This window comes from Pituophis catenifer, unplaced genomic scaffold, assembly GCF_029215685.1.
Source record: "Pituophis catenifer annectens isolate HBS135680 unplaced genomic scaffold, rPitCat1.0.hap2 SCAF_10, whole genome shotgun sequence".
In the NCBI taxonomy this organism is placed as follows: Eukaryota; Metazoa; Chordata; class Lepidosauria; order Squamata; family Colubridae; genus Pituophis; species Pituophis catenifer.
In genome coordinates this window covers 15,218,136-15,234,358 of record NW_027256890.1, presented here as the reverse complement: position 1 = coordinate 15,234,358, position 16,223 = coordinate 15,218,136, and the positions used below count along the sequence as shown (strand labels likewise).

Below are 16,223 nucleotides of genomic sequence, written 5' to 3'. Positions count from 1 at the left end.
TTCAGGACCATTGTTAACTTTGAATGGTCACTAAATGAATGGTTGTAAGTCGAGGACTACATGTCAAAAGATCTGGGAAACCTGCTTCGGCACTTCTCACTTTGGATGAGTGACAAGAATTTCCCAAGCTTTATAAATAACAAAGTCTGCAACAACTGTTTTTTTTTCTACAAAAAACAAAAAAAACAACAACTTTATTTTTCATCCCATTGAAACGAAACGTTTGTTTTTCAAAAAAATAACGTCGTAAATCTGAGGACAGAAGACAATCCAAGGCAAAAAAGGCCGAGAATTTCAATCACGGAGTCTTCAGCGACAATAAACTGCCATTTGTGGCCTCGTCAGAGGTTTGCGTCTCTGTCACCACATCCGTCGGTTCTGGCAACGGTAAGGCCAGGATCTCCTTGGTAAAGTAAGCTGCTGTCACCTCCTCTGGGATTTCTTCCTGAATTATATCCTCTGAACCTGCGAAAGAGAAGAGATGCTAGGATTTGGTGCTGTCTGGAAACCATGCAAGGAATCTACAAGATCACTCTATCCACAAGCTACACTGAATTGATTATTATTATTTTTTGCCCTTTAATTGCAATGCAGCTATTCTTACATTCCTGTGAAGAAGTGGGGGGGGGAGAGGGGGAGAGGATCCCAACTGGGACATATTTTTGCTCTCCCCCCCCCCTTCCCCTCAGTACTGGGATGGGAGACCATTAAGCGATCCCAGGGCTCTAAGATGAACTTGAAAATTAGGCGAAGAATCCCAAAGGAAGTAGTAGCAAGCCATTGCCATAACACTGCCAAGAAAATGAGATTACTTTCCTCAAAAAACTGAGTCCAACTTTATTTTTAACAGTGGACAAGTACTGCTTCTTACACTGGTTTTATCTCTGCAAGGGAAAACTATAGTCTGTTTTTCTGGCTTTTGACAGTAATTTAGATTTGGCTGCTTGGGTTTCCCTTCAATTTGATCTGTTCTCTCTAGTTTGACCCTAAATGTGTTTAAAACCCCAAGACTGGCGGAAACTGAATTACCCTAATACAGATAGCTCTCAGATTAATGACCATTATGAATAAAGGTCATAAAATCAGGTCGGCCATGTGGGTAATTGACGACCCTAATGGGGCAGGCTCCATTACGGCTGTTAGGTCTAGGATTGCCCTGCAGAGGTGTGGAATCAGATCGTGCACCCACAAAGTGCAAAGGATCCCTTTCTGCAAGAGGGGTTTGCAGTTCAGCACCTGTGGGATCATAGCTGCCGCACTCCACGCGGCCACCCTCAGGGTTGAAGCCCAGAAGCGTGGTGAGATATTCGGCCAACTCTTCTTCGGTGAAATGCTCTCCTGCTCGAGAAAAATGAGAAATCACTCGGTCACCTAACCCAAACAGAACCACCAATTTCCCAAGGTTTTGCATCGGGTGGGTTCTAAAATATTTTACTACCAGTTCTGTGGGCGTGGCTTATTTTGTGGGCATGGTTTGATAGTCATGTGACAAACAAATTATTTAGGATTTAGCTGAGGTACTGATCTACCAGGCTTTTAACTGCTTGCAGAGCCAACTTTAAACAGTTTTTTGCTGGTCTGCCACCACCGAGAGCATCGGAAACCATTTTCAGGCAGCTTGGCCTCAATTGCCAATCTACCACCACTGAGCGGTTTATAAGCAGATTAGTTCTAGTTGATCAGTTAGGAGGCTTCTTGGCTTCTCAATTTAAAGCTACGGTGTCGGTTTTTTCTTTCTCTTCTTTGTGAAGTGAGCCCTGATTTTTTCCTTCTAGCTAATCAGCTGGGACTTGGGAGGCAACCAATAGATTGGGGTTCTCCGAACTACTCAAAATTTCCACTACCGGTTCGCAAGAACAGGGGAGAACCAGTAGCAACCCACCACTGTTTTGCATGCTCAACGCACACACGCCCGCACACCTTTGTGTTGCAGCAACAACAGCAGGTCATCTCGGTTGATGGTGGCTTCATGGTCCTCGTTCTTGTAACCCAACATTTCGAAGGCCTGTTGAATTTCCTTCGAGGCCAGCCCAAAGGCAGGCCGATGGTTCACGTAGAGTTTGATGAAGTCCCCTAAATTAATATGGGTGACTTGCTTCCCCGTATCCAGAAACTCACTGAATTTGACTTCGTTCAGCATGTCTTCAATCTAAAAGGAGGAATGAGGTGCCATCAGATTCTGAGAAATCTTTCAAAATCTGGCCTTGTAGGATGTTGTGGTCCGCCAGCAGCTTCCTGGGGGAAGGATATTGCAAAATCCCCATTCCCTCCCCACTCCTGGGGGAAGGATACTGCAAAATCCCCATTCCCTCCCCACTCCAGGGGGAAGGATACTGCAAAATCCCCATTCCCTCCCCACTCCTGGGGGAAGGATACTGCAAAATCCCCATTCCCGCCCTACTGGGGCCAGCCAGAGGTGGTATTTGCCGGTTCTCCGAACTACTCAAAATTTCCGCTACCGGTTCTCCAGAACCTGTCAGAACCTGCTAGATTTCACCCCTGGATCCTTCCCACCCATCCCCTGCCTCTGAAAACCCACTGACCTGATCCTCGGAGGGGTAAAACCCCATCGCACGGATCACGAAGGGGACCTGGTCCAAGGGAATGTGAGTAGACACCTTCCTAGGTTCCATGGTGTCGATGCCTTGATGGACCAGCTGGGCGTAGTAAAAATAGTCTTCCAGCTCCTGAACATGTAACAAAGGATCTTGAGCGTGCAACAATAGCGTGCAACAGAGGGAGTCCACGACGTATGACCACAATTGAACCCAAAACTTTCCGTTGCTAAGTGAGACAGTTCTTAAAAGGGAGTCGTTTCCCTGTTTTACGACCTTCCTTGCCATAGTTGCTAAGTGCATCCCTTAAATTAGTAACACAGACGTTCAGTGAATCCAGCCTCCCCACTGACTCAGGAGGACACAAAATGGGATTCCATGATGACCCTGGGACTCTGCAACCGTCATAAATGTGAGTCAGTTGCCAAGCGTCTGAATTTGTGATCACGTGACCCTTGAGGGATGCTGCCACGGTCATAAGTGTGAAAAGCGGTCGTAAGTTACTTTTTTCAGTGCCGCGGTAAATTCAAAACGGTCACTAAAATTAATGTCAAGGACTACCTGTAATATGACATTTGGCTTGGTGTCTGTCTCAATCAGCCTTTAGTGCAGTGTTTCTCAACCTTGGAAGCTTGAAGATGGGTGGACTTCAATTCCCAGAATCCCCCAGCTAGCAGCACTGGCTGGGGGATTCTGGGAGTTGAAGTCCACCCATCTTCAAGCTACCAAGGTTGAGAAACACTGCTTTAGTGTCTCTGTGAAAGGCTTTTATTTTCTGAATCCCTCTATTTTGATGGCCACTGTTGTGTTGGGGTGTGTTTTGGGGTGTTACCCAGCAGTGAAATCCAGCCAGATCTATCCAGTTCGCACGAACCAGTAGGGCCCCATGGCAGGAGGCTCCGCCCACCCGCCAGGACGTCATTACATCCCGTTTTTGATCCTCTGAGCATGCGCAGAAAAGGCTTTTGCAAGCACTCACATTTCTGAACCGGTAGCGAAGGTAAGTGCATTTCAACCCTGGTGTTACCTAAACACCAAACCGAGAAGATTTACCTTGAAAAACGCACCATCTCGGCCTCCTTCCAACAGGTTGTAAAATGGGATCAGGTCTTTGCCACCCAGGAAAACAGCGGCATCCAGAGCGCTGGAGGAGGAGGCAGGGCAGGGGGTCCCTGGTTAGAAGACCCTGCAGGGAGGCTCTTGGTTCCTCACCTGCCTCCTGGCTGCCAGAAAGAAATCAAAGTTCCCCACCTTGGAGGAACTGAGCAACCTAACCTCCAGCTCTGTGTTTCTGGCAACCTGAAGATGGGTGGACTTCAACTCCCAGAATTCCCCAGCCAGTCGGGGCTTACCTCCCAGCTCTACAAAGGAACCATCACTCACTCGAGATTCACGTCCCACTTCATTACCGTCGAGTCGCTGCCCCCCGCCGTGAAGAGATAGCGTCCGGTGTAGGAACAGGTGAGATCGGCCACCCCTGCAGGGTGGCAAATGAAAGCCGAGGACTTGTGAGGGTTCCCATCGACGGGCAAGATCTGCAGGCCAACCTAGAGAAGAAAATGGGAGAGAAGAACCTGCCTGGAGGAATCTGAAGACCCAAAGGGAAGTTACCTTCATGTCACCTCCCAGTACCTTGTCTTTTGTGATGTAGGCCAGGTAGCGCTTCTGAGGATCCTGGTCCTCACCCAAGGGAAGGATGGCAAACTTCTCAAGAGGAGAACCATAGGTGGGTCCCAAAGCAGTCTTCCTAAAAGAAGCACGTCATGAAAAAGCTTGGCAGCCCCAACCAGCTCATACCAAGCACAGGTCCTTCTCACGTTGGCTCTGTTGCCTTACCACCCCAGGGAAGAACCTTGCCTGGTTCTTCCCTGGGGCCATGGTTGGTAGGCTTGGATTTGATAAGGCAGGACAATCTGAGCTGGCTCACAGTCTAAGCTGAAAATTGCCCTAGAAAACCATAATATTTGGGCCTAGAGAAGTGACGTGGCTAAAGGCAATTTAACCAAATTACATCTTAGTGTTTGTGGGAACCAAATCAGGACGCAGTGCAAATAAGATCTTGGATTCTGTTGCTTGGAAGGCCATCACAGATCTATCCATCTATCTAATCAGTCTATCAACTTCTATCTATCTCAATGTTTTCCAACCTTGTCAACTTTAAGATGGGTGGACTTCAATTCCCAGAATTTCCCAGCCAGCGTAGCTTAGTTGGTTGGGTTGAAGTCCACCCATCTTAAAGTTGACAAGGTTGAAAAACACTTATCTATCATCACTCTCTCTCTCTCTATCCATCCATCCAACCAACCAACCAGTCTAATCTAACCTAACTACGCAACACAATTATATTTCACCTTTGCTTCAGAAACGCAAGTACCAGCTCTCTTTCTTCCCCAAATCACAACAATGACAACCCCATGAGATCTATTGCCTGGAGGGGACGCCGGCCCAAAGTTACTCACTGTGTGTCTGTGACTGAGGGGGTCTCCCACTCCTAGTCCAACCCCATCTCCTTACAGGCCAGAACCTGACCCTTTGCGGACATCCACCCACACAAGGATTTTCCCCAGTCAACTACCTGCACAACTTGGTGGTCACATTATAAAGCTTCATTTTGTAGTGATCGTTGGCGGTGAGGAAAAAGTACTCAGTTGTGATTGGGGGATACCAAGCGATATATGTGGGGACAGCGCTCTGCTCGATCCGGTCTCTTCGGATTACCACCAGCTCATCTTTGACGGTTTTCGCCAAGTCGTATTCTACCTGAAAAACCAAGCAACACAGATCCAACAATTGCACCGACAAGTCTTTGCTTGGTTGCTCTGCAGGGAGACGTTTCAGAGTGGCATCATTGGGTCTAACTGAGTTGGTTTGGCAAATGGACTACCACTGATCTAACTGAGTTGGTCCACATGTTGACCCAGATGTTGGCCACTTGTACCTTTCAACTCAAAAGGCAACTGAGTCTTCCTGTTTAGCTTGGGACTTGGTGGCCATATCTCACTACAGATCCAGAATCCTCCAGATTCCCATCTTGTCTTCTGGAACCCACCTTCCTCCTTTGACTCCAGGCCAACCTGCGTTGTTCTGAACGAACAACTGCCGAGGTTTGTTGGTCCTGGAACATTTCCAGGCGGAGACTCCAGTCGGTTGGTCCATTTTTACCAGGTGTGCCCAACCACTGGACTTACCAAGAGCCGGTCTTCTCCAAGACTTAAAAGCCGTGGCTCACTACTATCTAGGTGTACCCCAAAAAGAAGGGTGCGAATCAGCTTGTAGTGGGAGTGGAGGGCAGCCAGGCGGTCCCAGACTTTCTTTTCCTCCACAACAACTTTTTTGTAAAGGTTCAACGACAGCCTTTCATCCTAAAAGACGAGAAAAATCGACTAGGAAGGAAAAACCAGTATTCTAGACGTTGCAGTTGACACGTTTTCAAGTTGCCAGTTTTGAGAAAACCCTCTCTCGTGGAGAGCTAGAAGGAACAATGAGGTAAAACCAGTGGTGAAATCCTCTGCAGTTTGCCACTGGTTCGCTGTGCCAAATGCACGCTGTGCATGGAAAAAGGAGGTTTGACAAAGTAAGTAGAACAGCGAGGGGGAGAACAGCTGTGCAGCGCGATTTAGATTTGCTAGAAAGCAAGATTCCTTGCTTTCTAGCAAATATAAACCGCACGGCACAGCTGATCGTTGGAAATACCAGTTCAGATGAACCAGTAGCTTTTTTTACTACCGGTTCTCCCGAACCGATGTGAACCGGTAGCATTTCACCCCTGGGTAATACCCAGAACAAGGGGTGGCCCATAGGAAACAGAAGTGGGACGAGGTCATGGAGAAAGATGTTCACTACTCACGGCTGTGGCAAGATATTCAGAATTTTGGGAGAAGCTCATGATAGTGATGGGTCCTTTTGAGTAGTGGAAAGGTTCTGGATGGTCGTTTACCAACGATATGGAATCAAGGATATAAAGACCTCCATTCAGAAATCCAGCAGCTAACAAAGAACCTAAGATGCACATTAAAAAAAAAATCCAGTTGGTCCAAAATCCGGTAAAGTTCTGGAGATCATTGAGACACTGTTTGTTCATAAGCCATGACTGTCCTCATAAACCAGGGGTGTTAAACTCAAAGCCTGGGGGCCGGATCTGGTGCTTACATCTGGCCCTGGAAACATCAAAGGACCGACCCGCGGTGCCTCTGCCAGTGAAAACGGAGCTCGGGAGCCACCACAGGCACTCCCAACATGAGTGACGTTGAACTGGCCATGCCCACCCTGGGCCCCCAAGGTCAAACACAACCCTGATGCGGCCCTCAATGAAATTGAGTTTGACACCCCTGTCATAAACAAAATCCTTCCATGATGTTTCTCCAAAAGGACTCCTAACAACTTTAATTATGAGTGTCCACCATGCAGGGACACTCTAGTCCCTGCATGGACTCTCTAGACACCACCAGAAATGGGATTCAGCCGGTTCGAACCGGTTTGGGTGAATCGGTAGTAGCGACCTGCGCCCACCTGCCCAGGCACAGTCCTGTCCTATATCGCAATAAGCAAATAATTCTTTAGACAAGTGTTGTAATTGTTTAGGATTCTCTTCCTCAGGCAGAAATTGAGCCCAGGGAGAGGAGTGACTTCCAACCAGACAAAAATAGGAGAAGGAAGGACAGATGATTACCGTCATGATTGTAAGAGAGGCAGCTGATGCTTTCGCCCTTAAAGATTCGGCTGACGAGGTATTTGTTCAGGAGGTAGCTCCAGACTTTCAGAAGGCCACAGTAGCTGCCCTTGGCCAGCAGAGGTTTGCAAGGGTGGCAGGCGACGGTGTGAACAGCGTCCTTGGGTTCCTCCAGGCACTTGGTGACTTGAGTTCCCTCCGTCTTGACGTGAATTACCACGGCATCCGAGGTCGCCACGATGAAATTCCTGCCTCGGGGGGCAAAAGGTTGCAAATTTTGGACCCCCAACCCAAAAGAAATTTGCGTTCTTTTCCCCAGCCTCCGGGGGGGGGCATTCCCTTCATTCAACCCCCATCGTGGCCAACAGAATTTTTTTAAAAAAATCTCTGCAGAGCACCGAGATCTGCTCACCTAATAATGAAGGGGTTACCAGACAAGGTGCACGATTCAGGGTACTTGGTGATGTCTTCAGGAGTGGCAGGTTTCTTGGAGAAGGAGAAAGACCGGATGGATCCCAGTTTAAACTGGCTGTACCAGTGCGTCAGCTGCAGGTCCCCGTCGTAGAATTTAATGTGGCCTCTGATGTCGCAGGTTACAAACAACCTGGGAAGAAGATCAAAGGATATAGAAGTCAGGGGTTTTTTTCTCTCGTTTCCAGCCACCAGGTTCTCGAGATGGCCCTGCCTTTGAGAAGTGCCTGTTTGGGGGCTGGAGTTTGAAAAATTTAAAAATTCAGTTTTGTGAATTGCATTACTGGGTCACCTGCTCTCCCAACGGTGAACAGGTGCAAAGTGGGATGTTGAGCTTAGCTGCAGCACCCTCTACTGGCCAAAAGAGGAAAATAGGGTTTTAACCCTATGACCATTTTCCCCTGAGTTCGGGGTATGTCCTCCACTTACGACCCTTATTCAGCAAGTCGTGACCCGCTTACTCGTCCATGATGACCAAGATGGTGATGGCATCTTTCTGTAGATGCACCAGCTTGATGGATTTCATGTTGTACAGTTGGTCGCACAAAGTTTGCAACGGCGTGCAAACGGTGTCCCAGATTACCAGTTTCCCTTCGGAGGTGGCAGTCAACGCTTGGGAAGTGCGGAAATGGAAACGGGATTGGCTGAATAATCCCACCGCCTTGTTGAAAGTCTGCAGAGGGATCACCGTTCCAGGAATGAGGCCCTAAAACATCTACGCCAAAAATCTGGGTCTGCTACTTCTACCAGGTATATACATAGGCGGACCTCAGTTTACAGCCACAATCGAGCCCAACATTTCTGTTGCTAAGCAAGGCGGTTGCTAAGGGAGTTCACCCCCTTTTACAACCTGTCTTGCCTCAGTTGTTAAGTCAATCACTTCAGTTGTTAAATTAGTAATATGGTTGTTAAGTGAATCTGGCTTCCCCATTGGCTCTGCTCGTCAAAAGGTTGCAAAAAGAGGATCGTATGACCGCAGGACATTGCAACCGTCATAAATATGAACCAGTTGTCAAGCGCCTGAATTTTGACCACGTCACCTTGGGGATACTGCAAAAGTGTGAAAAATGAGGAAGAAGAAGAAGAGGAAAGAGAAGGAGGAGAAGAGGAAGAAGAGGAGGAGAGGAAGGAGAAAGGATGAAGGAGGGGGAGGAGGAAGTAGAAAAGGAAGAAGAGGAAGGAGGAAGAGGAAGAAGGAGGAGGGAGGAAGAGGAAGGGGGAAGAGGAGGTGGAGGAAGTAGGAGGAAGTAGAAGAGGAAGAAGAAGAGGAAGGAGGAAGAGGAGAAGAGAAAGAGGAGGAGGAGGAAGGAAGAGGGAGGAGGTGGTGGTCTTGGCTTCCAGGGGTCTTTAAACCCCTTTTATACATTTGCTACCCCTCCAATGAGATCCTGCAAAGAACACGCCCCATCCCAAGCATTTCAAAGTCTCCAGTAGTTTTTGGGGGACACGGACTTACTTTGTCTGTCAAGAGAGGAGCGTGGTAGAGCAGAGTGTTATCCTCCTAGGGAGACATAGAAAGAAGAGAGGGAGAAGTCTCTCAATCAAAACTCTCCAACCTTAAGACTTGTGGACTTCAACTCCCAGAATTCTGCAGGGGTATTCTGGGAGTTGAAGTCCACAAGTCTTAAGGTTGTGAACCCCAGCTCTAAATGTTTTAATCAACACCTTAGAAGCCATCTCCAGTTGCTCTCCAAGTTATGGAAGACACAAGGACATCCTTCCAAGACCTCCTCCTTCAAAGCCTGAACTAGACCATCGAGAACTTCTAATTGTCGACCTTGCTCGCTGGGAATTTTAGGAAGGTCGCCCCTCCCATCCTCCCTGGAAGATGCAGGTTTAAGAAAGTAGGGTTTTTTTGAGTAAGATACCCAAAGAGAGCAGGGTTGGGCGGTGCCTCACTTACTCACTCACTTTTACTTACCCACAAGTAGAAGACGACTTGGCTTTCGCTGTTGCTCACCAGCTCCTTCGCAGTTTGGAGACTGAATTCAATGTAATTCTGAAAGAAAGACGAAATTTTGAGCGTCCCCATCAAAACTGCATTTCGTACCTGAACACACCACACAACCCAGTTTCGCTTCCCGAGTCTTTAGCAATTCTGGCTGAAGGTAAAAACTTTGGTGGCACCAAACTGTGGCTTCACCCAGCTGGGCAGACAGTGGCTTTTAAGCTCTTCCTTGCCGTGACGAACAGTTATTCTTATTTTGATTTTTTTCCATTCCTGCCAAAATAATGCTGGAAAAAGCTTAGGAGGAGGACAGAGAGCTGGTTGGCAGGGGGCGTTTTTCTCCCCTGTCGATATTTCGCGGGTCAGCTAGAAGATGCACTGAGTCAGATCCATAAATGGAGCATTTTGCCATCGGGGGTGCAGTTTATGGGATGTATCCCTGAACATTTGGGAAGTGAAAACAGCAGCTGCGTTGAAACGTTGGTTAAGTTTGCCGCGCTTGGAATTTCAGGAGCGAAAAAAAAAAAAAAAAAAACTAGAATGAAGCAAATGCTAATTTGGTAAAAGAATGTTTTCGAACAAAAACTCCGGCTATTAATAAATAGTTTATCCACCTTCCTCTGCCCCACAAATTCGTATTTATGCCCTGCAGGAAATTTTGCCAAATTTTGCACAGGGAAAAAAAAGTATCCATCATAATTGCTGCGGCTCTCTTGCATGCCCGCAATCAGAGATCTCTCACCTGGAATCCAAATTGAGGTGGGATCTCCACACTGCAGAACGGCTTGCTGTCCAGCGTGGTCCACTTCCAAATTGAAACTTTCTGAGATAAGGAGAAAAATACCATGGATGGTGGACGGGTGGGTGGGCAGGAGGACAGAGTGCGTGTTAAGGAATTTGCAGAATAACCCTTGAGTAGCAGGGGTGTGCTCATGAAAGCGATTGAGAGTAGTTACGAATAAACATACAGATACACTGAGTCGTGTTTACTTTCAGGAAATAGTAAGGCACGGTCCAATAAACAGTCAAGGTCATACACATATGAAGCAGGCAATAGTCAAAATGACAGTCCAGGAATAATCCAATAACAAAGTCTTCTTACCAGTCGTCGTAGTCATTTACAATAAACAGTTCTTCTGGATTTGCAAACAGTAGCATACAGAGATATCAGAGAGCAAGAACAGCAAAAAGAACAAACCATGTTTCTAGCTCCCTCTTAAGGATATTGGCTACAGAGCTAACCAATCAGGACACAGTATGATGCAATACAGCAGTCTTAAAGCTACACTGATGGTTTATATATATTGCCAACCCAACAAGTTAGGTAATAGTCATTTCCTAACAGTGCGTTTCTAAACGACAAGGTAGTTGGTGTTCCTATCCACAAGTTACGAACCGGCCTTGCCTCGCAACTGCTCTCCCTCCAAAACACTTAAGAAACTCTACAAAAGGCTTCCTTTACCTGGACTTCTTCGGCTCCAACGGTAGCCAGGAACTTGGAGTCGTGGGAAAGGGTGATAGCGCTGACTCCTCCTCCAGGGTGACTGTCAAAGATGGTGTGGACAGGTATCCTGAAGAACAAGACATCTGCAGTTGTGGCTGAGTGGAAGAGACTCCATTTTGTGGGGGCCAACTTAAGCATCTGAACTGGGAGGAGAACTCAGTAGAGCTATCGGACGAGGTCTGGAGATCTCCAGATATTTGCATAGTCCTTACATACCTGAACATGATTAGTTGAATAACTGAGGATGTAACCTAGTTGGGTCATGAAAGGTCTACAAGCCAACCACTAAGATCAGAGAGCATCAAGGACCTAACAGTTCTCCTCCTCTTCCACCTCTTCTTCTTCTTCTTCTTCCTCCTCCTCCTCCCCTTCCCTCCTCCTTCCTTCAGTCCTCAAACTCCTCTCCCTTCTACCACTGATGATATTACCTAGTTGGATAATGAGACATCTACAAGAAAACAACCAAGCTCAAAGAGCACCAGGAACTCTACAGTATAATCCTGAGCTACAAATATTATCTTCCATTGGAATAATTAATTCAACTGGGCAGCTTTCAACCAGAAATGTCTTTGAAGGTGAAGCCTATTATTTCATTCACTTTTAACAAGATAAACTGAGATAGATCTTGCTGGTTCTACAGTAAGGGGGGTCTCCAAACCTAGCAACTTTAAGATTTGTGGATTTCAACTCCCAGAATTCCTCATGGTGGCTGAGGAATTCTGGGAGCTGAAGACCACAAGTCTTAAAATTTGCCAAGTTTGGAGACCCCTGTTGTACAGCAAGAAATAAGATTTCCTTTTCAGTTCAAAAAAAGTTTTTCTGAATTCCTGCTCTAATAGTCACTGCATTTGGCCAACGTTTTGTTGGGTGCTCCAAGGAGACAACTCAACTCAGAAGATCAAGAGGTACCATAGCCTGCTATCAAGAACAGGAGAAGCTCATCCTGCAGCCATCAGAACCTTACGCAGAGTAGCTGTCCCAGAGGATCACCATGCTGTCAGGACCTCGGTCAGCTGTGGCAATCCAGCGCCGGTCATCACTGACACAGATGCAGGAGATGCAGCTGGAATGTCCCTAAAAAACATGGGAGGTCTCAGAAGAAATAGACGCCCTTGTGGTTGAGGTGATTTTGCCCATCTGCTCCTTCTCATGATACCTAAGGCTCAGAAGATGTGGGGGCTGTAGCATCACCTGGAGAACTTGGTCTTACCTGCAGGAGGTACTGTTTATTCTTCAAGATGTCATGGATCACGGCGGTGTGAGCAGAGACGTACAACAGCACCCGTTGATCTTCATCCAGAAGGTTGAAAACAGGCAGGTGGCTGTTGTAGCCAAAGACCCAAGTCAAGCTCTGGAAGAAATGTCAAACTCAAATTATTGTCCCAAGACATTCCGAAGGACCATCCAGACTAGCCCAATTAGAAGGCACCCAACTAAAAATCGTAAGAGGGGTTGTATGGGAATCCAGATGTTGGAAAGCATTAACTGCCATCTCTTCACTGTCCTTCACCCAGACTCACAAGAGGGTGATTGGAGAGCGGTTGAGTCTTCTCTTCAAACAGCATCCCTGGGAAGGCGGATAAGACAATCGAATCTTCCTCCTGGAACATAGTTGCACTGCTGGCAGTGGTTTGGGTCCTGGACGTCTCACTCTCTTTTTGGGAAGTCCCCATGCCTGTCTCTAGACTGGTCATTTCACTATCGCTTGGTGGTTCTTGGCTTCTGACGGACATCTTGGACTTCTCACTCTCCAAGGCAGGAGTTGTTGAACCTGCCCTGCTGGTGGACCTCCTACTTTTTGAGGACACTGGTTCTGGGGAGACGCTTTTAGCTGATTCTTGTTCCACAGGACTACCTTCTTCTGTTCTGGCCTCTGGGAGTTTTTCAGTGCTAACTGGGCCTCTTTCATCATCCCTGGTGCCAGGACTCCTGTCATCCTCTCCGCCAGCTTCAAAGAGATTGTTTTCTACAGGAACCTCTGAAGATGGGGATGCTTCTTTTGACTGCATCTGCTCTTTGGCCTCCTCATCTTCAGGCGTCGGGGTCCTGATTTCTTGTCCCTGAACAGCAAAATAGAATTTGTAGCCGAACCTGGAAGTTGCTTCCCTGCTTTCTCCTAATTTGCCTGATTTTCAATTCTGTGCTTCCAAATATACAATTCAGAGGCTCTTTTGGGATGACTGGGACATCCCCAGCCTTTCTATGCAACAGGATGAGCCAACTGCCTCCAGCACAAATTATTACAAATATTATTTACTAAAGTTATTTTCATTCATAAGAATTAAGTCTTGAAATAATTAAATCAACAATATGAGTTGAAGTCCACCCATCAAGTGGCCAAGATGGAGAAACATGGTTTTAAGGAGATCCAGCAAATAACAGTCAATGGCAAGAGATGTTGTGTTGATGATATGGTCAATAGTAGGTCAACAGTTGTCCACTTCCAGCATCTCTTGCCATGGACCACAGTTGCTGGAACTCCTGAAATCAGTATTTCTCAACCTTAAGCCACTTGAAGATGGGTGGACTTCAGCTCCCAGAATTCCCAGCTTCCTGACTTGGCTTCCTACTTACACTTGAGGGTACCACAATCAGAGGACCGATTTTCGGCAAAGAAATACTATTTTCCACCCTTAGGAAGCCAGCTTCTTGGTCCTCTTGGCTGAAGGGATCGGTCTCCTCAGGAGTTTCTGAAACTTCCAGGCGTTCCTTTGAGGACTTCTCTGAATAATTCCATGAGAGGCTACTCTTCTCATCGTCCTCCATTGTCTCCTGCAAATATTTGTAGGGTTGAGAGAAAGTTGGAATGGCATTAGTTGGAAAATGACGGTGTCAACTCACAAAGCATCCCTGGCCTGCTCTCAAGTTGCCATTGGCAAGAGGGATAGGAAACCGACAACGCAGCATGGCAGCCAAAAAACAGAAGCACATTCCAGCCTTATCTTTCTCAAGGCCATCTCCCAGGGTTACCCACAGCTGCTGGAGGGGAGTGATCTCTACAACCCACGAAACTGCTCCATTGGTGAATGTGATTGATGACACACCCTGGGGGGAGGGGGGAAACAGGGTCATGATTGGGGCATAAATTACGTGGGGTCAGAGTTGGCTTCACTTGGGAACTTGCGGACACGAAGCTCCTAATAAATAACTGGATTTCTTTTGAAGCTTGGCTCGAGGCTCATGATTTAATTAGGGCATCCGTCGGAACCGTGACAGACGGTTCCCTTCCCCAAAAGTTGGGGTTCATTCCAAATTGAGGGAAAATAGCCACGTTTGGGCTGAGAAACGTGTCCAGAATCCCCATAAAAGACCTCTGGGTTTCATCTTTAAGTTTGGCAGAGTTGCCAGCTTCTTCTTTGAGTCCATGCCAGTTTCCAGGCATTCTAGGAAGCTTTGCCCCATGGCCTTACTCAGCTTCCTCAACCTCAAGGAGTTGCCAGAGAAACCATAATTTCCCAAATCAGATTTTCCTCACCAGCTGGCAACCTCCGATCCTGGCTTCTTCAAGCAGAAGGGTTGAGATTAAAGATAAAGAAGATACAGAATATTTTCAAACATGGGACTTGTGTTATCAATGGCTGGACAACAGAAGTAGAAAGTAGAAATTGGAAAAATGTTACCGTGTTTTCCCGAAAATAAGACCCTGTCTTATATTTTTTTGAACCCTGAAATAAGCACTTGGCCTTATTGCCATGCACTCAAAAGTCCAATTGGGCTTATTATCAGGGGATGCCTTATTTTGGGGGAAACAGGGCATTGTGTGTGTCTTATGTTCAATATATTACTATATTATATACTATTATGTAAGCAAATTGATTTAAGACAATATGCTGGGTCATAAAATTATATAAGTTAAGGAAAAATACATAAATTATTTTAAAAAAAGAACAAGTTCCTTCAACCACAATTCAGAAGTGGGTCACCTTGGCCTTCCTCCAGGATTTTGTCCAGATTTCCATTCCCACTTACACCCCATCATCTCCCAGTGGCCTCCTTTCCCAGGTTTGACCAGCTCTGGTCTCCCTTAGCCGGGAGTTAAGCAAGCCAAAGTCTACTTTCACTCCGTCAAAATAAATCACAACTGACAAAACGACACAACCCACAGAAGCCCCCCAAAAAGACTTTGCAGAAATCCTAACCCAGAAGTTCCACCCCAATCGTTGTGTTTCATTTTCACACACACACACACACACACACACACGGGAGAAACCAACAATGGTTTCCCCCTTTCCTTCTTTTTGTGGCTTAGACGATCCCACAAACCATCATTTCAATCTTCAAGCCTTGCTGATTTTCTCCCTTTCTCAAAAAAACCTGTCCTCACCTGCCCGCCTTCTCAACTCACCTGCAGGCTCCAACTCCAGCAGCGACTGTTTGCATCCCAGTTCTGGTTGCCATAGCAACCGCCAGCCGCCTGCAAACAACTCCCGGTCTGAGTTTGCATGCTTGGCAAGTGATGCAAAGCTTTGCTTTCCCCAAATTTCCAAAGATTCAAAGCCGGATGAGGCAGTCTAGCGAGATTTCCTTTCTTGTCTAACCAGAGACGCCTCTTTTCACACACCCCAAAAAAACCTTTTAAACCAGACGCAGGGTTGAGTTTTTAATCTATTAGATTTATTCCAGGCTGTTTGACTTTTTCCTTACCCCTTTCTTTTCCTTTTTAATTTTTTTGTTATGCTTTTCTGAAATGTAAATGTAGTTTTATATAAAAGAAGTTAGATGAACGGGGGAAAAAATATCTTCCGATTCCAAAAATTCCCAGCTTGGCTCTGGGGTTCAACATTTCTGCTGGGCCTCCAGCACTTCAAAAGATTTTTTTTAAAAAACGAGGAAAGGATCCAGTTGATAAGGCTGATTTTATAATCCGTGGTTCAGAAAAGCAGCAGCGATGTACAACGTTCTCTCCTCCTTCCCGATTTTGATCCCACGTCCTAGAGATCAATTATAGGCCGACCTCACAAATGAGGATCTCAGCTGGAAAAAAATCAAGCTGGTTTCTTCGCAGGCCAGAGGAAAAAAAATCGGAAGTGCGCTGCTGTTTTCCTCTTCCCTCACCAGCGCTTTTTCCTTTTGTGC

The 16,223-nt window shown here is 46.6% G+C and overlaps 1 protein-coding gene across 1 annotated transcript; it reads right to left on the bottom strand.

Moving 5' to 3' along the window:
- Positions 1-216: 216 nt before the first annotated feature.
- Positions 217-15,591, bottom strand: CFAP251 (cilia and flagella associated protein 251). Its single transcript, XM_070950819.1, has 22 exons — positions 15,493-15,591; positions 13,722-13,919; positions 12,668-13,207; positions 12,358-12,498; positions 12,112-12,221; positions 11,106-11,214; positions 10,386-10,466; positions 9,617-9,694; positions 9,152-9,196; positions 8,157-8,368; positions 7,637-7,828; positions 7,225-7,472; positions 6,403-6,554; positions 5,744-5,917; positions 5,131-5,315; positions 4,188-4,302; positions 3,939-4,102; positions 3,609-3,699; positions 2,544-2,687; positions 1,921-2,149; positions 1,237-1,338; positions 217-465 (listed from the first exon to the last, which is right to left on the bottom strand). The coding sequence occupies exons 1-22, from the start codon at positions 15,589-15,591 to the stop codon at positions 299-301; spliced, it is 3,576 nt and encodes a 1,191-aa protein (XP_070806920.1). The 3' UTR covers positions 217-298.
- Between the last annotated feature and the right edge of the window lie 632 nt (positions 15,592-16,223).

Coding starts and splice junctions, on each gene's coding strand:
- CFAP251 (XM_070950819.1), bottom strand. CDS start 15,591: ATGCAAACTCAGACCGGGAGTTGTTTGCAGGCGGCTGGCGGTTGCTAT. Junction 7,473..7,636: donor GGTAACCCCTTCATTATTAG/GTGAGCAGATCT, acceptor CCCCCGAGGCAG/GAATTTCATCGTGGCGACCT. Junction 4,303..5,130: donor GTGACCACCAAGTTGTGCAG/GTAGTTGACTGG, acceptor TGCTTCTTTTAG/GAAGACTGCTTTGGGACCCA.